The sequence below is a fragment of the Atheta coriaria genome, unplaced genomic scaffold, assembly GCF_025399875.1.
Source record: "Atheta coriaria isolate IRGN ID8LTWV9N9 unplaced genomic scaffold, Caltech_Dcor_3.1 hic_scaffold_5_pilon, whole genome shotgun sequence".
Classification (NCBI taxonomy): domain Eukaryota; kingdom Metazoa; phylum Arthropoda; class Insecta; order Coleoptera; family Staphylinidae; genus Dalotia; species Dalotia coriaria.
In genome coordinates, this window is record NW_027045447.1 from 3,291,950 (window position 1) to 3,319,943 (window position 27,994).

The 27,994-nt window shown below is 34.4% G+C and overlaps 1 protein-coding gene across 1 annotated transcript; it reads left to right on the forward strand.

Annotated features, from left to right (window-relative positions):
• The first annotated feature begins 40 nt into the window (after positions 1 to 40).
• Positions 41 to 27,989, forward strand: LOC135792470 (neuronal acetylcholine receptor subunit alpha-10-like). Its single transcript, XM_065303116.1, has 9 exons — positions 41 to 612; positions 9,179 to 9,321; positions 10,769 to 10,923; positions 15,205 to 15,388; positions 19,119 to 19,335; positions 19,422 to 19,556; positions 22,200 to 22,408; positions 26,600 to 26,744; positions 27,450 to 27,989. The coding sequence occupies exons 1-9, from the start codon at positions 561 to 563 to the stop codon at positions 27,677 to 27,679; spliced, it is 1,470 nt and encodes a 489-aa protein (XP_065159188.1). The 5' UTR covers positions 41 to 560; the 3' UTR covers positions 27,680 to 27,989.
• Positions 27,990 to 27,994: the final 5 nt, after the last annotated feature.

Sequence of the window (27,994 nt, forward strand, 5' to 3'; positions counted from 1 at the left end):
CCGGAGCCGGCGTCGGCGGGCATTCGCGGTTCCCGCCGTTACGACATCGCACCCCCCGGATCGCGCTGGCGATGTCCGACGCGCAACTCTTCGCCAACTCGCCAAAGACACCCCGAAAACCAAAACAAAACAAATCAAAGCGTTCGATTCAGTTGTTGTCACACCGGGAAAAAATGATCGCAACCCGTTGAAACAATAGAACAAAGCGCACGGTTTTTATTCGCGCCGGAAACGCGCACAAAGCAAGATGAGTGACGGCCTTCAGACGCACCACCAACTCCGAATCGAAGACATTAATATTCCCTTCGACTGCGACTCAAATGGTTGTTTCATAAAGTCAATAATAACAAGTTGTCAAACACTTCAAAACTACTAAAATTTAATAATAATATGTTGCGCACATCTAATCTCAACAGAAATTTATTACAACTCGTAAAATTAATAAAATTAAACCGCGTTAAAATTATGTGCGACATAAAATCTAACCAAGAGTAAAAATTTAGATAAATTGTTAAAGTGCGCTACTAATTAAATTCGTAATTAAATTAACAACTATTAACATGTTCGCCAACGAAAAGATGATAATACTTTTAGTTCTCTTCATTAAGTTTGGTGAGTATTTTATTATGAATTTTATGTTCGCAAAAGTGAAATGAGTAAGACACACAAAGAAGCGGGGCAAAAAAATTAAAGCAGTAATAAAAATTTCATTAAAATCCTTGAGAGCTTTTGTATACTGTATATTACCACGGATTAAGTTAACTCTGTCTGTGGCAGCATACAAGAATAAAGATAACATTATGATAAGATCTGTGCGAAACAAATTCAATTGAAATTCAAAAAAAAAATTATTGGTTGTTCCCAAAGCGATTTTGCAATTTTCTTGGAAATAATTAAATTTAATGCTAAATTTAGGTCGGACTTTGCATACAATTCACGGCTTAGACACAAAAACACTGTTTTTATACGTTTTTGTTCTAAATTATTGGAAACAATTTTGATTTTTTAATAGAAAAATATGTGCTTTGTTATTTAATATAAAATTTAGGTTGGGTTTGGCAATTGCCTTGACCCAAAAATACAATAGTCATGCGTTTTTTCTCAAAATTTTCCGAAATTTTTTATATTTTTCTAATTGAAAACTTAATTTTAAACCAAAATTAACGAAAAAGAATGTGTGCTTTATTTCACAATAAATTTATGATAGATTTAACAATTCATTTTAAGCCCAAACCCAAAAATACAATGTTAGTGTTAATGTTTCTGAATTTTTTTTGGGAAAATTTTAATTTTGTCTACGTTTTATCTCAATTTTAAATTAATTAAAAAAATATGTTAAATATTATTTATTACTAAATTTACGTCAATTTAATTAATTCACTCAATTAAATCACTGCATATATACAGTGAAAATTTTATCCAAAATTTTAACAAATCTCAACTTTTCCCCATTTTCAACTTTTTTAAAAATAAAATAGTCTATCTAATTAATAATTTTAAACTAATGCATGATTTTACATAAATATATTGTACTGCCTTGACATTAAAACACCATTTTAATTCATTTCTTCTTCATTTTTTGCAATTTTCATCGTTTTAGTGTTTTAATTAACATTTAAAAATGCGCGTACACTTTTAATAACGTTGACAAGTTCTTAGCACCTAATTTGCATACACCTTTCTTTCCGTCCGCGCGCACACAGCTTCCAATTAATTTCTCCATTCTGAGCTTAGTTTTGCGCAATTTTTCCTGTGCAAATCATGTCGCGCGCTCATAATTCGTTTTTGATAACTTTCCCAAAACGAATTTCTTTCACTCGACTTATTTCGCCTCGTCACATTTTTTCCTCCCTGTGCCTTCACAATACTAAAGTTGATAAAGTTGATAGCAAAACGAGAAATTAATTAAAACCAGCAACGATTGCAAGTGTTTAATTAGCGCCAACGTGTTCCTGCTAACCTCTTAACTAAAATTTAAATGACTTCGAGTAGTGATCCTGCGTCGCGTGAATTTAAATCATCGCGATCGAGGACAATTTCCAGCAGCTACTACAGTAATAATTAAAATGACTTTACAATTTCGTTTTTTTTTTTCTTTGTTGTTTTGCGTGAGAAATAAGAAGCTAAAGAAGTTATCAAATCACAAAAACGAAAATGAAAATGAGTTCGGAACCAAAAGTGGAAATTCGTAAGCTCAAAGCTCAAGTTTCTTTTTAACGTAGACGATTTAAATGAGATTATGAAGATTGCTGAAAAACTTTTCGTTTTTTTTTTCTTCGGTCGCGCTTTATCTAAACACGAGTTTTTCGCTGCTTATTACATCGCGTGCGAATACAGGACGTGCCAGGAATGAGCAGGATCAGCGAGTGGTGTGTTTTTAAACGTAATTTTAACTTTTGATGGATTGTTGAGTTTGCGCGCGTTAAAAAGCACTAGGTATATAGATAAAACTTGAAAATTAGATCAAATCCCCTGTATTATTGAGGTTATTAAATATTTTACTGTAGGCAACCCAGAATATCACAATTTTTTCAAACATAACACTAAACTGAATTAAAATTAATATTATCGCTTGATTTTTACGACGATTAAGCAATAAATAAAGCAATAATAGTTTTTATCTCAATTCGTTCGTTTTTTTCTACAGTTTTCGGAATGAGATTTAAGTAATTCAGTAGTTGAGTAAACGCATTGGTGATTCCGACTAATAGACACGACCAGATTCTCTCAAATTGGACTAATACGGCGAAAAAACGAAAAAACCCAAGGCCAAAAAAGTAGAGTTCTTTTTGTGAGAGAGGAATGGGAAGGATTTCAGCGCCGGGAACAAAGAAACGCGCGCGGCAATTATGAAAAAGCAACGCACGATCGTCACGCATCCTGGTTTGGAAAACAAAAAGTCGTAATCCCGTAATATCCATTATGTCCACTGTATGTCGACCGCTTTTGTTCACAACTGCAGTGAATTCTTTATTGTTGCAAAAAAACGTTATACAATGATAACATTCGAGTTAATTGGTTGCAGAAATTAATATATCATAATAAAGTAGTTAAAATTTACTCGTCGCAACACAAAAATGCATTAAAATAAATTTATTAATTGAATAATTTTTACAGCGGATGTAAAAATACTATTTTTGTATTTTTAAGGGTTGTTTTAGTTTGTCTGCACCTTTATGCTTGTTTAGGATGTGTTTTTCTAATGTTAACGGAATCGGAAACGTGTACAAAGTCAGAAGCAACCGGAAGAACAACCAAAGAACAAAATACAACTCGTAGGCGGAGGTAAAGAAGCCAAAAAGGCAAAAAAGTAACAGGTAGCTATATATTAAGGCCTGCAAGCGGCACATTGGACATCAATACACAAAGGAAATCCAAAAAATATGCTAAAACGCCCAAATAAAAAACAAGACTTTACCAGAAGGTAAATTTAATTATTTGTAGGAATAATACCCTTAGGAGATTGGAAATTATCAATTATTCATTGGCATAATATTTTTTTTGTATTTCGAATTTTTCTTTTCCTTAAAAAACTTTTTTGTGGTTTAAAACAGATGTAATGGTGACCATTTGTCACATCGAAATATCACCGCCGATTTGTTAAGTTAAATGCGAGTGCAAACTGTGAACGTGCCGAAAGTGGACGCTGGAACACAAGACATATTGAATCGTTTTAACATCCTCAATTACTTCTGCCAATAGCAGTATTCTAGTATTCTTCAGGGTGCACGAGTATCAAGGGATTCAATTTCAAAGGATTATAACATTATTTACACTCAAAACATGCACATTAATCATAAATAAACATAAATTAAGGTGAAATGTAACTATTGGCAACCGAGTATACATTTGTGCACAGTTAAAATATTTTATGAGCAGTATATATATAAACATAATATTTTCTTAGTTTTTCATTAATTATTATAAACTACATGAAAACATGAAAGAAATACTTGATACATTAAATTATAACAATATTTAAATTAATATAAATATAATTAAATTATAGTTAAAATTAAATATAGGCAACCAAATATACAGTTACGTTAAACTAAAATGAAATATGTGAAGTATTACGCACTAAAATGGATAGAAACGTAGTTTTCAATCAATAATTAACGTTTAATAGTGGAATAAATAATTAATACATTAATAATTATCTATGTATGAACTTGTGTCCGGTTCGCCGCGTTAAGTGCTCTTTAGGGAAGTGTTTAAACCCAAAACACCCCCACATTTTGGTCACCATTAATGCGCGCTAATAAATTAATATCCCCAATGTCCCAGCGGCTTGAAATTGATAAAAAACAAAAGATTACAAGTGGATTTTGTTGCTCATTTTTGTTTTCGGTAGAAAATGTACTCCCCAACAAAAATTCGCACGTAAGTGGAAATCCAATAGACATGAACATTAATCAAACTCCGATTGCTGGGCGCACCACGCGGATCAATTGGACTCTGCGTTGGCGCTGGAGGTGTCGGTAGCAAAATTTATTACGTTCGGCATTAATTGCTCGAGAATCACTTAAAAATTCCGTACGCTAAATTGCTCACCAAATTTTCTCACACACATCAACATAAACCAAAAATTAAAAAAAACATTAAAAAATTATAAAAAGACCAACGCTTAAATTTTTTTAGCAGTAGTATCAGAGATTAGAAGATAAAAGGTGTCATCCTTGAGTGTTCGCGACGGAGAGTTTGACACGATGATGGATATAACGTCACGCTGTCACCCAAATAGCGTGCTGGACCATTTAGATCAATTTGCGCACAGACTTAAAACATCCCTCTACCCGGTGGCGTGTGTGACATTCAGTAATACTATCCTATAGCTTGATTTTGACACGTTACAAAAGTTATGAACACACCAACTCGGAATGCAGAATTTTACGTTGTTTTTTTATTTTTTGTTGTTTTTTTTTTAGGAGTGTTGGGCGTGATTGATCGCTGACGCGTATAGAAACTCGATATGTCATTACATTAGATGACGGAAAACTTCTGCTTGAGTGCTTTGTGATTGTCAGCAAAGCAGATAACATAAATTTAGTAACATAACCTAACAAAACATAAACATGACCTAATTTAACTTAAAAAAATTACTATTATTGTATTTTTACGTGGGTATGGGTCCAAGAGTGCTTCTTAGGACCTAAAATACCTGAATTGTAAAAAAGTGAAAGAAAAACACGAACAACTCTGGTGGATTTCGTGCGCTTTGTACAAACAAATCTCGTATTTTCGTTATGCGCCCTTTTTTCTTGTTAGTCTAGCCTCGAGACGCCCGCGTCTAGGGGTAGTTCATGCATTTCATTACGGCGCCGACTTCACGGCCCGTTCTTGCGGGTTATTAATTTACGCATTACGTAAAGCAGTCACGTAGTGTTTATCTAAGATGGCGTCGATCACCCCCATAGCAAATTGTTCATTCAGTGGCCTAATAAAGCAAACATTTTCTACGGATTAATTCCCACAAAGGACTGCAATCTCAATTTAAACCTTTTATAACTGCATATTTGGTTGCCTATCTTATAAAATATTTTTTTATTAGGTTATAAAGGTATGGCTATCTGGGACAAGAAAAATGATTGTAATATTCTAGGAATAAGAATAAACAACACGTGCGTGTGTTATTTTTGTGCTGAAAGCCAGGATAAGCCTAGAAAGCGTGTAGTTATACGTAAAGTAAGCAAAGGTGACACCAGAGGGACACGCGTTTTTTACATTCTGGACACGTATTCACACATCGAAAGAGAATACGCGGAATTGTTGAATAATTCACAGCGTGCTAAAAAATGTCGTTGAATTTATGAAAAACTCGCAATCATTAAATTTTTGTATTTTGTAAGGGGGCGATGGAGCGAATCAAAAGAAACATTGAGTACTACTTGGTTTGGGTGGAGCTCGTGACCATTAATCATCGGGCTAATGATGAAGTTTCGATTTGCGGTTTCCGCCAGGAACCACAAGAAATATTTGGGTGTTAAACATATTTCCATAAGAGCGCTGTGAGTTGTGGTTAGAAATATAAAATTGTTTAATATTGGCAACACATATTACATATTACACAATATATTGTATATTTATTTATTTAATTAACAAAATAGGATATTCAATTTTGTTATCACTTTCCGGTGGTATTGTACGTGGACAAAAACGAAATGCAAAGTTTTAATGAAAGTCATAAATCAACAAAACAAAGTTTTCGTTCGTCTACAAGTTTGTTGTCAAATGGAAGCAGATGGAACAATCGCCAAATCAGCATATTTTGAATTTCCACATAACACTGAATTAGTTAATTAAATTTCGTTATTTTACGTGCGGATTATTTCATATTTTAAATGTAAAAAAATGATTTTTTGTATTTTCACGCTGGAAAAACGATATTTTTCCTTTAATTCGTTCGTGTGGTAACTCGTTAGAGAGTAAAATGTGCTGAGGTAAAAATGCCCTCACCTGTAAAGCGCACCACGACGCCATTTCATGCCATCACTTAAAAGATTTCACCATTGTCTTTTTTTACTCTTCGTACATTTCGCGCACGTCTCGTGCTGCAGGTTTTTCATTATTATTTTCTAATGACTAGCACTCTGGACGTAATAAAAAGCAAACCCTTCTACTATTTGTAAAAACGTCCAGATAATTTACTACTAAACGAATCCAAGTGAAAAGTGTATAAGAAAATAATTTGTCTATCGTGAAATGAATAGATAGCAATAGATGTCGCGAAAGTTTATTACAATGGTGAATGTTAGACGTGAAACTTATTAAAACCTAAAATTTACCGATGGAAATTATTAAGATTGCAGCGGTTTTGCCCGTGGTGTGATTTGCTTTCTAATGCATTCATTTAAGAATGGTGGAATGGCGCGAGGCGAATTAATGCGCCGCGCGCAGATTTGAAATATCTCGCATAATTTGCAAACGCGCCGGAATGAGCAAAATTCACGCTCACGCATATTTTCGTAATTCCGGTGCGCGTCGTATTAATGAATTCGTTGCTATAAAACCGACAAATTCTACATGGAAATCTCCTTTGTTTGGATCGATTTTAAATGATACTTGTTTTTAAAATTAATAAAATTGCAATTGTATGTACCTAGTTAAAATTGATTTCATGATTTTTAGTTCAGAATAGACTCAACTCAAGAGCTAATTTAATTTCAACTTGATTACACATCGATGCTTGAAATGCAGGTACTATGATCAACTGATCATTTTTTCTTTGAAGAATATTTCAGTCAACAGTCAAATGGAAAAACTTCTTATTGATTTTATTTCGTTTATTAATAACTAGCAGTCTTAGCAAGCTTTCCACATCAAAATGTCGTCGGAAACTAATTATTAACTGAATTTAATTTAAATTTGTTATTGCAATGAAAGAAAAAAACTTTATGCTGTAAATATCGAAGCACCACACACTTTCTTTCATAAAAATATGAGTATAAAATAATATGCAAACTATTTTATTGTGGAAATCCTTATAAAATAACTTTTTTTAGTTGTTTCACTTTTAAGTCTATAATAAACATTATCTTCTAGCTACAATCTTCACTTTACACAACGTCACCGAAATAAATATGTCGATAAAACAGAGTTACTGCGCGAATTCATCCGTTAATAGCATCTGATGCGAATTTTCAGTGCTCATCAACGCCTCGGTCGAGCATTAAAGCTTCACGTCTAGTCGAAGACTTTATTCTTTTTATTCGTAAAGCGTACAGGGTACACTTTTTACAAAATAAAAACGCAAAAAACTTGGTGCTAGATAACATACGCTGACATACGCGTTAAATAAATGCCTTGGCATCAAACCAATATTTTTTTAAATATAATAAATTTTCAGCAATATAAAATAAAATATTTTTTTAATATTTTAGAGAAGAGATGAGAAGATTTATTTATTTATTGTTGGTTTTGTGTTTTATTTCACACAACATTTTGCTTTCATTAGTTTAGAGGATTTAATAATAGAATCAATCAAAAGCTACGCTAATTGCAATTTCGCTCTAATTAAATTCTAGGGCTGACTATCGAATGCGCAATATTTCGAAGCTTATAAATTCAAAAATGAAATGTAAAATAATATTTTGACTGATTTTGTACTTTTTAGTTAATTAACAAGTACCGATAATAAAAAGCAGTATTTGAACACAAAATCCAAATAAAACTAACTACAAACATAAATAATCTTCACTGCAGTTAAATTTAACCAAGCAAAAAATCGGTTTTTGTTAAAATTGTAAAAAATAAACGTCATTCAAATTGGAACCCGAATTAAAATGAAATCAAACATATAATGGTCTGAAAACTTTCATTGAATCCCATGTAACATATGTCTGCACACATTGGCTGATAGTATCCGATTTGCATACCCATTTAGATATTCCGTGTTTGTATGCGTGCGTGATTACATGCGTGGGTGTTGACGAGTTGTAACCAGTAACAGACAGGTGGTATTCCCTGCTCTACAAGTTTGCGCCCAATTAATTTCCATTGCAGTGCGCACCGCAACGCGCCGTTCTCGATGAATAGATAATGCTCGTCTAGAGGCTTTTCTAGAAGAGCGTTTTAGCGCAAAACTTTCCGATCTCGAATCCGCCAATTCGAAATCCCCTTCGAAACTCATACTCATGCTCAGGTTTCAGGTTACAAGGCGGGGCGCAAAATTGATAAATTGGATTTTGAAACTTTGAAAAACCTTTATTAATAAATTATTAGTTTTGGTATAAATCAATCTTGTTTAGATTTATTTATTTCGGGGAATTAATAGTTGGAGAGTGCTGCCATCTAGCGGTAAATTAGTTTAATCAATTTGAAACTAATTTTAGAAGAAAAAACTATAAGTTTCGTATTTTAGCAAAAATAAAATTTAAAAAACTACAATATTAAATTAAAAATTTTAAAATTAAATAGTAGCGCTATCTAACAACAAACTTTGAATTAATTTTGTTTTTTTTAACAATGGTTTATAGAAAAATAAGAGATTGTAAGAACCAAATAATAATAAAATCCTTAAATATTTTTCAAGGGATATAAAAAGACTGTTAAAACGTTGGTAGCGCCATCTATGAAACAAAATCTCAATGTTTAACGCCTAAAGTCTTTAAAACATAACCTAAACCCTTAAAAAACCTGAAAATCATTTTTTCTAAAACAATTTTTGTTATTTTTCTAGGTAAATGTTTGGGAGACGAAAATGAAGCACGCCTAATGCGACACTTAATGGCCAACTACGATCCTGCGGTGCGACCAGCCGAAAACTCATCGCTACCGCTCACTGTGATTTTCGGCGTCTCTCTGCATCACATCATCGATGTTGTAAGTATGCTCTTATTCGAGCAATTTCACGAATATTGTTATAATTACGTTTATTGTGTTTACACATGCCGCATTTCTACGAGTTGCGTGTATCTGTGTGTGTATCTATCTACGCGCGGTTTTGATAAGTTTGTGGAACAAATTTCGCTAAAACGCGTGTGGGTTAATTTAATATACGCCGTAATTAAATCAGACAAAATTAATTTTGTCTGAAAGTCAACAGAACACACGCTAAAAGACAATATTTACAAAATTAGGTTATTTTCGGTAACTAATTACGTGTTTTGGGATGTGATTCAAAAAATAAATTTATTTTACTAGTGTAAAACTAAAAATTCAGCGAAAAAATATTAGCATTTTAATGATAGCTTCACTTTATATTAAAATAACCTCCATCTTCATTAAAAAACACTCTCCATCTTTATTTGGGTTATCCTCAGCGGATTAGTCAAAATTAAAAACGTGAATTCGTCTTGATGCCCCGCAAATCTCAACAGATTTCACAATTTTTTTGTGATTTTTCCCGTGAAGCCTTTAAAAGAAGAAAAAGTAAACGAAAATAAAGCCATATCCATATACGAGTAGATATCTCGAGTATCTCTTTATTACGATGGCGAATTAAAAGTCGTCCGCTTTTATTCCGCATCTGCTTTTGGTTTTCCTGGCGCGGGGGATGTTAACGAATCCCTCGGGAGTGAGCTGCGAGCTCAACTCGCGTGGGCTAAATGCCTCTTTGAAGCTTTTCGGTAAACGAGTTGCTTAATTTTCCATGTTTCTTTTTCGCACTTTCATTTACACTCATATACAGAGTATATAGAAAGAAAAAAATCATTTTTTGTGTTTTTATTAGAATTTTCTGTAACATCCTGTATAAAATAATGGATTATTATCCTTGTAAACCTCATAAGAGTGATAAGACGTTGTGATTTCGGCACCTTTTCGAAACGACTGCTGTTTCCGACACAATTTCAAAACCGGAAGTGATATCAGCGCAGAGGGCCAATTCATTCAGTCGAGCGCACAGCGCCCATGTTCGTTTTGTTTCGCGTTCACTTTCGTCTCCCCTTTTCACCGCGTGAAACCTGTTTCTTGTATTTCTATGTGTGTAGTTGGTGTTGTTGAATTCGGAGCTTTGCGACGATTAAAACTCATTGCGAAAACGCATCGCCAAAGTGCTTTTCCACGTTTGAAATTGCTTCAGAGCTTGGCGGTGTGTTCGTTCCGTATAAATAAATTCGCGAGAAGGAATTAGAATGCTAGCGGAGGTGTGAAAGACGCGCTCGAATGGAAAATCGGCGTAGGTGGGTGGGTTTTAACTGTGGCAGGCCGCAATCGCTTTTATTTCCGCATTTCCGCCGATTATAAGTGGAAATGCTGTTTTGTAGACATTGCTCATGCAAACTAACATCTGGAAATGCATTCAAACTTTGTGTTTTTTGTGTTACAGGATGAAAAAAATCAAATTTTGACCACAAATTGTTGGATTACACAAATTTGGATCGACCATCATCTCAAATGGAACGTATCGGAGTTTGCGGGCATCAAAGTGATTCGAATACCATTCCAACGAGTATGGCGGCCGGATATTATCCTTTATAACAAGTAAGTTCACTATTTTCTCACCAGATGGTGTTACAAAACAAGCAATATCAAGTTATGTTTATAACTCAAGAACGTTTGGACCGATTTTATTATTTTCAATTTATTGGATTCCTTATGACTAGAAATAGCAGAATAACAACTAAAACACCGGAAATTTAAATCATTTATGCACTTAATCAACGATTTACGCATCGATTGTGCATATTAATAGCTCCAGAATCACAATTATAAATGCTGTGAAGCGACCGAAAGCGAAATCGTGTGCTAATTAATTTGTTTTGCTACCAACTCGTGCTCTGCCTCTCGAGACGCACACGTGCGCAGGTTTTCCGCTGATTGTTCCCTTACGTTCCGCACGGCTGCGACTTTACATTTGAAGTGATTTTACAACCAACAAGCAAATGAGGAAATGTTAGAGAATGAAAAACATTATATTTAAAATTTTAGTACCATCAAATGTCGTACATAATTCACTCGTGGTAGATCCCGGAATTCGGATTCGGACGAACGAGTCGTGACTTTGACTCACGACAGGAGCAGTATCTAAAATTAGCGCGCGCCGGAAAAGTCAGCCAACGTTAATCCGAATATTGGTCGATGTGAGCCAAGGTCGTAACCCTCCGGAAATAAATCCTTTCTTTATTCTATATAATATTAATGTTTAACTAATTTTTTTCAATACTTTTTAGCCATTTAGAGCAGATAGAAATGTAATTTTTGTTTAATAAGGTAAATATCAATAAAACCTATAAATTATTCTATGCAAAAATGAACAAATCAGTGCAATTTAGATTAAAAACTCACAACTTCGGACAAAATGACAAACTTTGTCCAAATATCTCAGTAATTAAGATTTTGCTGATTTTTTAAATATTTTTTTAACTCTAACTCCAAAACTAAAGCAAATAGAGACGTAATTTTGGCTTTATTCCCTAGATAAGAATATAATCTATGAAATGTTTTAAAATTAATCAGAATTTATAAAAATCTTAAATTTTTCGACAAAATGACAAAATGTCTCCAAAAATCTCACTTATTGATTCAATTTTGTGTTATCCATCCCTGTCGCAAAAACACTTTCATCCTAATTACATCCATCCAATTACTTAATTCCCCAATTACCGCCTCTAGCTCGTTGATATAATCTGCTCTAGAAGTTAATGTCACATGCTGTTGGCGCCTCCACCATATACTTCATCATTATTTAGCGGACAAAAAAACTTATAAAACACACTGAGATTTGTTGACGGTTGAGACGTAGCCTAATTAAATCTAATTACAATTAAATTTGTAAGCAACTTCATTAGCAAGCACTTAGTCTTTTTAAATCTTACTTTTAATGAATATAAAAGTAGCAGATGAGTTGCAGTCGATTAATCCTAAGATTATGAAAGGGGGGCACCAGAGATGCATATAAATAAGCACTTAATTTCGGTTTTATCATTAGTCAGATTTGGCGCATGGGATTAAAACGCAAAAACTGGCTTAATTTTTATGCACGTGTGGAGATTATTCAAATTTGTGATGGGTGGTTGGTTGAAATGGTAATCACAATCGATTTGAATATTTAAACAGAAAATAACCTTCATATTTGTTTGTAATTAATTTTTTTTCAATCATTATATAAACATATTGTATATTTTAGTAATTTATTAAACTATACAGTGTGTTTTAATCCATATTTGTCTTAATTCTCTTTAAGTATTTTACAAAACGGTGAGAAACAATTGATTTCAATATTTAAAACAAAAATAACTTTCAAAATTTTTAGTAATAATTGTTTTTCTATGATTTTATGAACATATGGTATAATTTAGTAGCCTGGTAGCCTGTGTATATTTTACAGTGTATTTATTTGAGTTCACTAAAAAAAACTTCTAATTTTGTTTCTAATTATTTTTCTAGTTCTATAAACACATTGTATATTTTAGTAGCCTATAAAAATATACAATGAGATTTTATTTTTTATTTATTTTTGCTTATTCTGTGTGTTCACCATTAAAAAATCGCTTAGAATATGAATTGCTATTATCGATTTCCACCGGTATGTTAATTAAGTTGCGTACTTTCCGTTTAGCAATGGCGTGAGCGCTTTTGACACAGTCGTGCGACCGATTTAAAATTCAATTAAAAAACGATGCAAGTCTGCGAGCCCTCTAGGCGCGCACCTGTTTATTACGCAAAATACACAACCCACACACACAAACGCAGAGAAAACAACTCGTAAATACGTTCATGCGACATCATGTTGTGTTGACTTGAGCCGCGTTTCCCACTTGGTGGCGCATAATACCTTCCATTTAAAACGCTTTTATTACTTTATCTGTGTACTGCCGCGTTTTTTGGCTGCGAAAAGCATGAGGACGGTAGAGTGATAAAAGCGGTGAGAATTTGTACAAAAAAAAAACAGGTATCAATATGGTTGGTAATGAAATAAAACAGAAAATGCTTTTTAAAAGTTGTGCGAAAAAGAAAAAAAGGTACAAATACGCAATGTGGTACAAACCGTGCAGAAATTCGATACAGGCGGATGGAAAACAGAAAAAAGGAAAACGGAAAAACCAAAGCAGAAAAGGTTTGATAGGGTGAAGTGCTTCGTGTGTTTATCGCACGTCGACGACGGTTTATTGCAATTCGACAAAAACGAATATTCTTTTGGCGTCACGCTGAAATATACCAAATCAAATTGGATGCTTTTTTCAAGTTTCCTTCCCTTGACAAAACATATTTATATTTTAATCACGATAATAATTCATTTCAACACGTTTAAATTTTCAACCACTGCCACCTATAATAATAAAAATAAACTTTTCTTTGACAAGTCGTGAATTATGCAACTTAATATACATTTTAGAGACATAAACTTCGATGTTAGTACAGATGTGATTGCTGTCAACGTGATAGACCATGATTTTGGTGCCTACTAACACATCATTATGCCGAAACGCTTTAATGCAAGCAACATTACCATCTGATACAATTAGCAGCGCACCGTCACTATCGTCAACTAAGTTTGCGTTTCGGTGCGGTGAGCGCAATTCGGTTACCGACATGCACACGTAATCCTCGTGCAGCATTCGAATAAACACGTTCTCATACTAAATGTGTGCGCGTACTTGCAATCACTAACAAAATACTTAGTTGTGCAACAACATTTAGATGGAAACACTCCATATAACTTTAGGCAACTTGTAATGCAAGTTTGAATATCTTAGAATTAATCAAATTTTTGTTTCTGGGTAATTTATGTCTAATTTTAACAAAAAAATCAACGTTATAAACTGATATATTATAAATTTGGACGTGATCTATCAAATGAACTAAAACTTATTTATTTATTTAAAATATTTTTGGAGTTTTCGATGATTTTTGTCATGTTTTGCAACAAAAATTTGTGAAATCTTTGAATTAATCAATTTTTCAGTTTCAACACAAAAAATAATGATTTCAAGCAATAAATTATAGTTTCTGTTAAAATCCATTCAAATAAATAATATTTGATATTAATTTAAAATATTTCTGGAGTTATAATTAATTCTTCTTAGTTTTCCTGATGGAAAGTTACCAAATCTTAAAATGAAATGATTTATTTAATGATTTATTGACTAATTTTAATTTAAAAACATGTTTCCGTGTAATAAATTATAATTTTTATTAATAACTAATAAATGGACTAAATATTATTAATTTATTTCAAATATTTTTGGAGTTATTGATAATTTTTCCTATTTCTTTTTTTCGTTTAAATTGAATATTTTTCCTTGAATTCATTCAATCTCCGTTAAATTTCCGTGTCTTCGACATTTTAAACAATATTCTACTATTTTAAGTACAAATTTCAAAAAGAAAAAATTCAAAAACCTTTTAGTAACCGATAAACGGGGAATATTTAATGATAGTTGCGGTGCGAAATTCACCACAACGTTTATCGCGCGGGGCGATAAGTAGGTATGCAATATGTACGAGGGCAAATGGATACGCGGGTAATTTTCAATCATGTTTCCCGAATGCGTGCGCGAGCTTTCCAATCACTGCGCCCGTTCCGTGCACATAACGGTGGAAATGTCATCGTCAGCAGCGCCGTCGACGCTTCTACCTTTTACATTTTACACAATTTCCATCACATGGGAGTCTCATATAGACGCAAAAATTTTTGCAACATTGTTTTTCAATTTGCGAAATGTGTATGATAAAAAAATTAAAAATTTATACTCGTTTTTTATATTAATTGGATGGTTAATTGATGAGTGGGTTTATGCAATGTTTATTTTTTGGTTTCAGCGCCGACCCCCAATACCAATCGTCTGTGATCAATACGAACGTGATAGTCTCGAGCAATGGCGAAGTGGTGTGGCTATCACACGGCATTTATCGCTCCTCTTGTGATATAAACGTCGAGTACTTTCCGTTTGATCTCCAGACCTGCCACATGAAGTGGGCGTCGTGGACCTACGACGGTTATCAGGTAGGCATCAGGCATAATTATACCATACGAATTCAAAAAGCGTCACAAGTGTCACAACCGCAAAAATTACATTTAAATAAAATTTGAGTTTAAAAATTAAATATCTCACTAACTAAAACTCATAGTAGAATAAAATTTAACACGTATATAGAACAAGTATAAAACTATATATTTGCAAAATTTAATTGAAATTTGTTGCGAAATAATTGAATTAAAACAAATAGTAATTTAGGAATTTAAATTTAAACAATTTCTTTACATTTTGAAACCTAATATCTCCTAAATCCAAACTCACATCAAAATGAAATTTTATACATTGATATATCAAGTAACTAACTATAAGTGTGCAAAATTGATTTAAATCGCTTAGTAAATAATTGAGTTATAAACAAAATTGTAAAAAAAGTTTGTAAAAATGAGTTTTACATAGTTTTACATACAAAGTTCCAGTAAAGTTTTTACTCAATACGGCGTGAATTGTAATTCCATTATCCTTTCGCGATTGTGCACAGTGCACATACTTCGGCCGCTTGCGACCGGCGGCGAAACAAGAAACGGCCCAATGGCGGCCCCCAGAACACTTTACATCGAACATTCTAAACAAGACATGTTACTGCGGACGAAATCGGACCCAAACGTGTCCGGAACTGTTATCCCTGTTCCCCCACACACATACCTATACACACAACTACCCACTATACCATTTGTCCACAGTCTTTTTTAACAAAAAAAAACGCTTTTAAATACTTCTAAAGTGACAATAAATTACACTTGTTCATTTGCACGCAATAGCAATAATTGCCAACAATTAAAATTCATACCTAACCTCATTCATGAACTCTCATGGTGCGCTGTGAATGTATGCAACTTTAGCAACTTCATCCGTTGGCGAATTGTTCGATTCGCGTGGCGCTTCGTTTCGTTTCGCCGATTCGCACTTTAAACACCCATTAATCATTTAAATTGCTGCGCAGAGCTTTTACACTTTAAGTGGGCTTTGTCCTCGCAGTGCATACAATGCACTCTGTCGATTTAATTCAAATAGAGTGTTAATTTAGTGCATTTTTTTCGAAATTCTGACCTTATTTGCCCAACAAAGGTCAAACAAACGGTTAAATTCTAATTTGTCAGTCATGATGCGATAATTATTCATTCCTACTCAACAATCACATTAGTCGTGACCTTGATATGCGGTTAGAATAGCTTGAGATAACAATAAGTTTACTATTCAAATTTGCCGACCGAATAATCACCGGAATGCGTCCGAAATTATTCCGAACTAACTTGGAAAAGATATTTATACAATATAAAAATGGTATGCAACCAATTGTACAAGTTATATACTCGGAATGTGTTTTGTGTTGCCTATAGTAAAAAACACTAATAATACGTCATAACATGACATGGTGTTTTTATCGGCGTGCACTTCGAGTTGATCACATCAAAATTAATAGATTATATCCAGTGGATGTTTGGATAAAGCATGATTAACCACCAGTGCGGATGAATGTGTCTTTCATTTTCGTATATTCACGTCTTTTTTCCGCATTTCGCGGCGTGTTTACGTTACGCCGACGAGTGAAATGGTTTTGCGATTTGATAAGATAAATGGTCCGCTTTTATTCGCCGACGTTCGGGCGTTTAGATGTTTAGACGCTTTGTTCCTCCAGTCGAAAACCCGCGCATGACAAGAATATGTCAGTGTTGGATTTGTGCAAAATATACGTACACAAAACATATTTAAATCATGAATAAATTGTAGTATTTTACTATTGATTGATTGCATGGATAAACAAACGAAATAATTAATTAACCATCAAAGAGTTAATTAGTTCCGCGCGTCAAGACAATCAAATTAACGGGCAACTATAACGGTTAATTAATTACCTGCTCTGAGACTAACAATATGCAAACAATTCACGCAACCCAATACACAAGTAGCTGCTCTCTTGGTTGCATATATTAAACTCGTTTACCTTTTTGATACAATCCTGAATAAACTTGTTGAAATTTGTAACCGTAGCGTATAAAAGCTTGTATGGTGTTCAAATATGAAAAATGTCCGCCATATACCCGGAATTTTTCCGTAAAGCCACGTGGAAGACACTCCATAAATATTTATTTATTGCTGCGTTGGCGTGTGAACAAAATCGTAAAATTTATTTTAAACATAAACCTGGATAATGAAGCACATTGTTGCAGAAATAAATATATTTTTCAGCTTCCGGTCATAAAGTTCTTCGCAATGTAAATCTGGTGGTGTGGTAATTAACTTCATTGTTACCTCAACATATCGATATTATTTGACATTTCTCTTCACAAAGTTAAACACAACTTCTATGTTATCGTTGTCGTTGAGCCGACTGTGTTATAACTGTGTGGAAAGTGGAATCAAGGGCGGTTGGCGGTTGCCGGTTGGCAGTTTGTACGCGTAAACTTGTCGAGTCAGCCGCTGAAGCCCCACACTTGAAAGCTCTTTAATAATCCATAATTCGCGGGCGCACGCTGCGTGTATTCAAAGGCACGCCATTTTTGTGAGGTTAAATAATAGGTTATTGTAATTTGGGTTGCCTATATATATAAATATCAAGTAGTACTTATGAAAAAAGACTGCAATGCGGTAACAATCAGTTTGTGGAAATCGCATTAACTAATAACTGGATGTTATCAACTTGTGCAAGTTATCGTAATCAGCATAAGAACATCTCCTCCGGTTTTGCACAAAATGCCAAGCGTCGGTCTTGGGAGTTTACTTCCGATTTCTTGTGGCTCACAATCCTCATTTAATATTAAACTGTTAGACATTAATTCTAAAATTAAACTGCAATTTTCAGCCATTTTAGCATGTTGTATGTTATATGATCGCAATGTATGCAACCAACATTACAAAACAAATTTTTTTGTGTTTTTAAAATTAAGTCCTTAAAAACCCAGAAAACTCTGATCAAAATGAAATTTTACACATGTATAGAATAAGTATAAGACTATGTGTGTTCAAAATTTGTTATAAATTGGTTAGTAAATAATTGAGTTAAAAACAAAATTGTAAAAAAAAGTCGTAAAATAGAGTTTTATGTAGTTTTACATTGAAAGTTCCTATTTTTGCAAATTAAATTACAATTTTCAGTAATTTCAGCCTGTTGTAGGTTATATACACGCAATGTATGCAACCAACATAACAAAAACTCCATATTATCCATCTCACAGTGGATTAAACCAAAACCAAAACATTTAGACGAAAATCCTTTCGTTTACACGTCATACCGCATTGTTTTTTAATGTTTCAGTGTGTATATTATGTATGTGTTCGTCTTTTCCCCTGTCCCAGTTTGCGCTGTCACATTGCACGCGTTGTAAACGTTGTAAACTGCGATGCGAACGGATTAATTATACTATTTGTGCGCGAGTATACGATTCGTACGGAATGACGTGCTCGCGAACAAACATTCCGGCGCACAATGCGCCTTCCCTTCCTTAATTCATTCCTTGCTTCTGTTTAGGGGATTAGCGGTGGCACAAGCAGGTTGCAACACGTTTATTGCATTTCGCGCGATTCTGCGTGAGCGCACGCACGATTATCTAAATCGAAATCGTACGAAATCGAAATTTAAAGCAAAACGATTATTTTTACGCGATATCTGAATGAAAAATCATCGCCATTCAAATTTCCGTTATAGGCAACCAACAATACAATACAATGCCATATATTTCAATTTTGTGATATTTGCAGGTAGAATTACAGAAGCAAACCGAAGAGGGTGACATGTCGAATTATCAACCGAATGGCGAATTCGACTTGCTCAATTTCTACGCGGTGAAACACATACATGTGTATTCCTGTTGTCCGGAACCTTATCCGGACATCACGTACAGTATTAAACTCCGAAGACGTCCGATGTTTTACGTTTTCAATTTGATTCTACCATGTATCTTGATTAATTGTATTGGTAAGTTTACACAAAGTCTATAGTAGAATAGATGCAGTGTGTATAAGTACAAAACTAACCTCAAACTTGTGTTTGTTGTCTTACAGCACTACTGGTCTTCTACGTGCCGTCGGAGTCCGGTGAAAAAGTGACACTCGGCATAAGTGCACTGCTCTCAATGACAGTGTTCCTGATGACGATACGCGAAACTTTGCCACCGACGGAAAAAACTCCTTTAATCAGTAAGTACATCTGTGTGTTGAGTTTTTTTCGCGTTTTCTTTTAGTTTCACTGCGCGCCGAGTGTTTCTTTGTGACTTACGGGTTGCAGAGATCAAACTTTCCCGCCGGACGCGAGCGAATCACATTATCAGATGAAACTCAACTTTTTCACGGAGTAATTATTTATGGAAAATTAAAGTAGACATATTTCGCACTTCGGAAGACTCTGAAAAAAATATTTTCTGTATTATAAATTACGTAAAGTTTTAATTAATATATTAAGTTATTAAAATGTTTGACATTTTAGTCAAACAAAGTGCACTGAGTCAATATTTTGGGGATGGAGGAAAGTAATCGTGTCAATTTCGGTAAACACAATGCTGGAATAATCCGACACTCATTATCCCAGCGTTGTGTCCTTCCAGTCAGCTGGAACGCATACATGCGACTGATACGTTTAATCATCCGACCGTGTGATAAGACCCGAGTATAAATGTATTAGGCAACTATCAACTGCAAACACCGCCGGTCGACCCAAACCCAAGTAGCAGTACATTTACATACCTAGATCAGAACCAAAACTATTTTGGAGATCTCAACTTTTCGAGCGTGTTGAGAACGCATCTGTGACCTTACGCGTGTTATTTTATTATTCTAATAGGAATGAGCACGAATTGATGGGATAAGTGGGTCTGGATGAGATTTATTAAGGGTTGATGTTGATAAATTTATAGGGAAATTAATTATTGTTCTTCTTACTATAACTTTGATATTTTTAAAGATGAAATTTCAAGATAAGTATAGTTTTAAAGTAAATTTAATTCTGAATGAAACTGCAAAAAGATAAGTTTTAAAAGTCAACTAGTTTTTGAGTAATTACTATAAAAGTAATAAAATAGGTACTATAAAATAGTTTGATTTCTTTCAAAACATTAGTATTTCATTAAATTTTGCCTAAAAATGTGTGGATATAGTCCAAATTTGTACTCGAGAAAAAAAATCTACCTACGATCGACACTGGGGCGGCATGAATTTATATCAGGTGAGCCCGAGGCGTTACTTGCCGCCTCGCGCCGCCTAAGCTCCTAATTTCATTAGCGGTGAAAACATCGTGCGCAGCCGAAATAAGTCACCACCGTACGTATTAAGCAAACGAATTAAGCGAACTGCGGAACTGTGGAATTGGAAAAGTGCGGCGGCGGCGGCGTTAGCGGTGGCGGCCGCACGTATTAAGTAAAATTCTGCTGGCGGCGCAGCGCCAAACCAAAATCGACTGATCGTGCACGTGCAGCGCTGATGAAGAGCCAAAAAAACAAAAAGTCGGCTTTGTAAATCGACAGCTATTCAATACTACTACCTACGCCTCAAAGTAGGCAACTTATTATACTATCATCATATTATTTCAATGCGGAAATCATTTGTAAATACAAATGTTTTAACGCAATTTTACATTTATTACATTTTTGTGTATACTTGGTTGCCTAGAGTTTAAAAATTATACTATTTCCCAAATAAAATATATAATATGTGTTTAGTAGTATTTTCTTTAAGATTTATCTGATTATACTAACGCAGGCAGCTCAAAATGAAGTCTTATTAGTCAGATCCTATTCATGCGCTGATGATATATTAGCCTTGTGTGCGTGGAAAGGAAAAATGTGCACAAAAGCGCTCGTACTTCACATGCACAATAAGAACGTATTAAAAAGCCTTTAAGATGTTACCGAGTATAAAGAAGCGTCAGCGTTTTATCATACCGACATCCTTCGGCCGTACAAGCACACAGGCTTAATAATCTCAAGGATAGTCAGCACATGCTTCAAAGCATAGCCACATACCGCCATGTATCGAGATTTGGTTACAAATAACACAAAATTTGTTTAATTTTTTAAATACTTTAAACGGATTAATTCGTTTGATGGTTACCGGCGTGGAGCATCAATCCGAGTTGCAATTTTACGAAATTGCTCTTCAGGTTTTATTGCTGGCGCTTTGCAAGCTATACTTCTGTTTCATCGCTTTGATGCGTAAAGCACGGAATGTTATCTATACGTTTACTACCTGTAGCTTTACTTTACAACGTTTTCCCTGTGTTTTCATTATGTATCCTCATTATTTTTGATGTTTTTGTTTAATTATAATTGAAATATTACGTTTCTATATTTTCTACTTTTGTGTTTTTCCATATTACACTCCACACGACGCTATGCAACCACATACACACATTGTGATGCAATAAATGCTTTGTTACTATTTAAAAACTAAAAATTAGAAAGAAATAATTATATTACTCGTGTTGGTAGTGAAAAAATCCATTAAGATAATACCAAAAACCATTTCCGGCGCATAATGTACCCAGAAATGTATCCATTTGACGGATTTTCTGATTCCCGCAACCCATAGTGCAATATTTAGCTTTTCAGCCGAATATCCCATTTCGTTCAGCCACTTTTCAAAGCAACCCCTCACGTAAAAAAAATCATATATTTACAAAGTAAACTCATATCTCTCCCCCGTTTTGTGTGTTAAATATTATCGACAGCTTTTTGTTTGAGTTTAATTTTCAAAGTGGAAATAAATTATGCGTCGCAGCGAAGAAATCAAACGACATCGGGTCGAATTTTGGATTGGTTGAGATTAATAGTGAATAAATTTGTTTTGCAGGCCTCTATTACGGCACGAGCATATGTCTGGTCACGTTTGCCTCCGGCCTCTCGGTAGTCACGCTCAACATTTACCATCGGGGAGTGCGCGGCGCTGCCGTCCCCAATATCGTACGCACTGTCGTCCTGGAGCGGATGTCCAGACTGATCTTTATGCGTTTCGAAATGACTCAACTCACACAGAATCTCCCAAATCGGACAGTCAATAAGGTAAGTACATGAATTTTGTATATATTTGGTTGCCTATATTAAAACAACTCAAAATTATTCTATATGTATGGTTGTCTATAGTATACGGTATTTTTAGAACTCATTTCTTAAACATGAAATACAAAACTCCACAGGTTTTATTCATGCGCTGCTATATTATAAACAATAAGCATGTAATGATATTGCATAACTCATGCAGATATTCATATTACATGCGAGTATCACCCGTATCACGTTCAATATTTGCATAAACCATACGAAATGCGTACGTTCATGAAATACTTTCGCTCTTTTATTTTAACTTTTTCGTATATTTTACGTTTACGCCAGGAGAACAACGGCGTGTATTCCAACAAATGCTAACAAATTTTAAGGCACTTTATATTTTGACAATGCAGTGTATTTAAATTTATTGCTTTTGACGGTGGAAAATGAAAAGAAATACTTGTCGCGCAAAATTTTAAAATTACTTTCAAACAACTTCAAGTGGAGAGTTGGGCGTTTATCGAACCTCGTTTACATGTTTATTCATTCGCTCAAACAATTACGCCCCTGCCATTTCCATTTACTTCTTAATTAACCGCCGCAGCGGCCGTAACAACATTAACACCTTTACCAGCGCGGAAATCTTTTGTAAAACACAAATGTTTTAACGTTTTAAAACTCGTGCTCTAACTCTATTAAAAACAACCCCGGTGTGGCGTAAAAAAGTTTCTTTCATCGACGAATAAATGGTTATGTTTGAAAGTTTTTTTCACTTTTATTGTGTTTTTGTGTATGTTTGGTTGCCTAGAGTTTTTAAAAAATGCGTCTGACTAAAATGCAGATTAATTTATGTTTATTTTATTCTCTTGGCGCACTTCTTGAATAAAATAGCATAAAATCGAAATATTTTAACGCCACAGCTTGAAATTAACCTCATTCATCCACATCACTCTCGTGAAAACGCTCATAAGTCAACTTCATCAAGTTTGAGGTTAATAAAAATCTCATCCCGCCGCCATTGACAAATTATGAAAATAACAAAATAAAAACACGAAAACAAGATAGAAAACAGCGTGAGCACCCACTTGTTTCACTCTCGTGAGTCTCCGGCGTCCGGAAAACCAAACCGATGGGAAATATCAGCTGAACGGGCAACGCGCGTATTGAATTATGAGCGACGCTGCGCTCGACATCACAGATTGCTGCTAACGTCGGGAGAACATCGCGAACCTCGCCGCGGAGAAAATTGAAAATTCCATTGAGATGAGACAACGTAACGATTTAATTTGCTTCGGAAACGCGCGCGCCCTGCCATCCGCAGAAGACGGCAGATATTTTCATGCACTATACATGTTTTATTCACGTTTTTTCGGGGATGCCCGCGGGTTACACACAGTTATAAATATTTTTTATTACGTAGTAATATTTTATCTAAACAACTCTTCTGATACGACATATTAGTCAATGTAAATACGATGTTTTACTCCCGAAAATGGTTGTAATTCATCATTTAAGACATTAAATCTCGGTAGATATTTAATAATTAACGTTGAGCTTTCAAATTAAGGAAGAGAGTGAAGCAAGTGCTGCTTTGGTAATGAAGATTATTCTACTGTGCATAAATCCCGCTTTAAATCCCGGAAAACTCGAAGAATGAGTATCAGAATACTGTCAGAGTGTCAGCCATTCCAAAGAGAAAGATTTTGTATATTTAAGAGTCAAATATCAGTATTCTTAATTAATTTCTAGCAGTTTTACAGCATTTGATTTTGATTTTGTTCAGTTAGACATTTTTAGGAAAAAAAAGTTTAGCAAAAAATACTAAATTTACAACAATGCCACATTCTTTGTTATTCTGTCCAGGATGAACAAAAATATTTGTTTGTGTTGTTGTTTCATTATAATTGCTCCAACAGAACATAATATTAATGTCATTACAATCATTATTTTATTCAAAATCGGAATCAATTTGTATGCCAATATTATGTTTCTCAGCAACAACTGTTTCATCAATTGCAGCATCTCCATTGTGGTCCATTAGAACTTCATCCTCTACAAAATTTATAATAAGGTTTAATATAATAAATAAGTAAATTATATTTCAATGAAAAGAATAACTCTATATTTACTTACTATTGTTAACTACAATTTGAGCTGCATTGACTATTGAAGATGAAATTGTTTCCAGTCGTTTTCGCAATTTCTTAGTTCGTAAATTGCTCGCAATTTTACCGCGTACGTCACGTTTTGCGTCATGTGTTTCGCAAACTAGTGTATACGCTAGTAAAGTATCTACCTTAGCGCCGCCTCGTGGCTTATTTTTTAAATGGTGGGTAAGCTACACCTGTCAAGCTAATGTTTACACTTTATTATTGAATATATTATCAATAATTAAACATTAAAAAAAAATGTCGACAAAAAAATATTTTTGTTTGTATGCCAATATCATGTTTCTCAGAAACAACTATTTCATCAACTGCAGCATCTGCTGGAGCTGTATTAATTATTGCAGATCAAATTCTTTCCCGTCGTTTTCGCAATCTCTCAGCTCGTAAACCTGCATTAGAATTTCTTTTTTTTTACGTATATTAGAGGAAATATAGTTGGGTGATAAGATTCATTGAGTGGATTGTTAGATTTTTCACCCCCAACAAAATGTGCACTGCAAATTCTGGAATTTTTTCCAGGCTGCCACGGTTTTCCATCACTCCTGCAATCAGAGCTTTACTTATAAAATTGTGACAATAATTGAAATTATTTGTTTGCTATTAAAATTGAATAATCATGTTTAGTGAAGAAGAACTAAATACCCTATTTTTTATAGCCATTTTAGTAATTTATTCACTTTTCATCCCGCTCGAAGGAATGAGACTGAAGCCGGTCTTCTATTTCACTCACACAATAAGACTTCTGTCACACCCTACACAGTTTTCGGCCATCATTGTGGTATACGTATCAAGTGTAGTAAGTAACGTTTACAATGGTTAACAACACTTTTGAGATTCATTTTTATATTATAGATTACTATTTTATTCATAATAATAAAATTATTCATTTTAAGTGTATTTGGCACAATTAGTTCCGTTAATTAAATTTTTCATACTGACACACTTATAATAAGTAAGTTACTCTTTGCCTACACTAAAATTTATCTAGAAACTAGAAATAATTTATATGGCAAAACAACGTTTGCCCGGTTAACTAGTATATATATAACATATGGTACTCAAGGTTTCAGATCTCACTATTTAAGAAATAAGCCACGAGGCGGCGCTAAGGTAGATACTTTACTAGCGTATAGCCCTGAGTATCTTAATACCATGACATTGTATTACCGACAGACACGTCAACATTCAATCCAATTAACAATATTATTAGGTGTATTTTTTGTGATGCTACTTCATTGTTCAATGCGAGCATAGCCGCGGGTAAAAGCTAGTATAAATATAAATGCGCATTCGTATCTTATTTTCTTGAATTAAGTTTAACTTTTACTTTACTTAAATTAATAATGCAAAGTATTTCAATCAAAAATGCATTGTTTCAACTTTAACTTATCAGCTAAACAAATTCCTGATTAAAAATTCTGTGTAATACACTATTAAATTATCTTTCAAATACTATTTTAATCAACTTTCTACGATTTTTACCCAAAGAGTAATTCAACTGTAAAATAAGTCAACCCTAATTAAATTACAGCACTACTTAAATAGTAGAAGTGTGAATTGAATCAAGTTTTAACTCTTGTCTTGTAACATTCCAGCAATTCGCCGAATTTACGAGTTCCCCTTTTGTGCGCTCTCCCTCAACCCTGAAATGATCATGTTCAGATGTTCGATCTCAATCCTATACTCATCGCGTTGTGCCGCGAGAGTGCGGCTCCTGTGGCTCCCCAAATTGCCACGGTTTGATAGTGTTTTACGCCCGTGTGCCTGTAACCGTAACCGTATCGACACAGCGTTTGTTTCGAGGTTTCTATGGCGGCCTTTGTTGTGGGTCGATTGCCAAAATGTATTAAATTGCAATGCTCTTCGTGTTCATGCAATTACGCTCCCCTGAAAATCATTCACCTTTAATAATAAAAATTTGCAGCAATTTATACCAGCAAAATGTGATTAGAAAAAGTTTTCTGGCAAAAATATCACCAGCTGACGATAATATTAATTTTGAAAGTTTTCTGAATATTTTTTGTTTGTTTTTCTGTAGGAAATCAATCCACAGACGGGCACAAGACTTGATAGTCCATGGCCGTGGACCGATAAAGTACCCACCGAAGACGGATACTATCTTCAACATCGACATCAACAACGTTCCCCCAGATTTGTCCCTCGGAATCGCGCGGAAAACCTCGGTAAGACAAAAATACTTTTTGCTCATTGCAAATAACCGATTAAATCAAGCGTGAATTTAACGAATATAAAAAATTATCGAATAAAAAATATTTCATTCGATTGAATGAGTTCAATTCTACTCAGTGCTTCCAAGATTGGCACAATTTTCATTCTTCACATAGAAAAAAAAGAATCCTTTCTTTCCTTTTTTTCAATTTCATTCACTCTCGATTTCAAAACTTATTGTGTTTTGTAAATCCATGTAATTTACACAGTGACGTTGTAAATTCAAAGAATACAAAACAAAATGGCCGCCTGCAAAAGTCTAAAATAGATTCGATGCGTTCCACGCGTATTCTTCTTTTTAATGTTCATTCACTTCACTTTGAGTATAACTTTTGCGTCTAGCTCGTCTGTCAGCACAGGATGTATCTATGTGTGGTGAATGTGAAGCTGGTTGTGAATCAATGCGCATCCATGGCGATTGTCTGTCCAGCGCTTTGTGCCGAGATAGTTCAACAGTTCACAGTCGCACTGCACAGCTCTAAACATCAATCGCAATCGCGCACGTTTCCAATATTCTTTTCATATCGACATCGACATATTAGTTCTTGGCGACACATGTACACACATCAAAAAATGCCACCGAGCGTAAACTACAATCAATGCCAATCTACCAAACTACTGTATAAAATTTATAATAATGTTTGGGTTTCTGTCCGCAGATGCATTCGAAAATCAAATTATACGAATCCTTAACAAAGTCCACGCGAGTATTGACCGCAACGAAACGCGCTTGACGGAACAGGAGCGCCGTGAGTTGATCGAGATGGAATGGAAGCAGACTTCGATTATTCTCGATCGCATGCTGCTGTGCATCTTCGTCCTGATTACGATTATTTCGACGACGACGATTCTGTGCCGCAGTCCGGCGGACACTGGTGACCCGCAGTGACTCTGCACTTCCGCCTTGTCCGCCATGTTCGTCGTGCGCGTCATACAATACTAAAATGTTGCGTTGCGATACATGAAATATTACAACTTATACGAAATATTCTAGCTAACGTTTAAGATACTAAGATATTACTTAAGATATTACAATACTAACACACGTGTATGATATAAGCTAGATTAAGTTGAAATAACGTGTACTTCATTGTCAATATCTTCAAATTCTTGAGTGTTACCATCGAGTGTAACCGATCTACTTGTGACTATTGTAAGCATTGCGTATATTAAGTTAAATAATAGATGGTTCAAATGATTTTTG

Bases quoted from the DNA above. Each gene is read 5' to 3' on its own strand.
- LOC135792470 (XM_065303116.1), top strand. From the start codon at position 561: ATGTTCGCCAACGAAAAGATGATAATACTTTTAGTTCTCTTCATTAAG. The intron at 19,336-19,421 runs GTAAGTTTACAC...GTTGTCTTACAG, and splicing joins TATCTTGATTAATTGTATTG to CACTACTGGTCTTCTACGTG. The intron at 19,557-22,199 runs GTAAGTACATCT...TTTGTTTTGCAG, and splicing joins GGAAAAAACTCCTTTAATCA to GCCTCTATTACGGCACGAGC.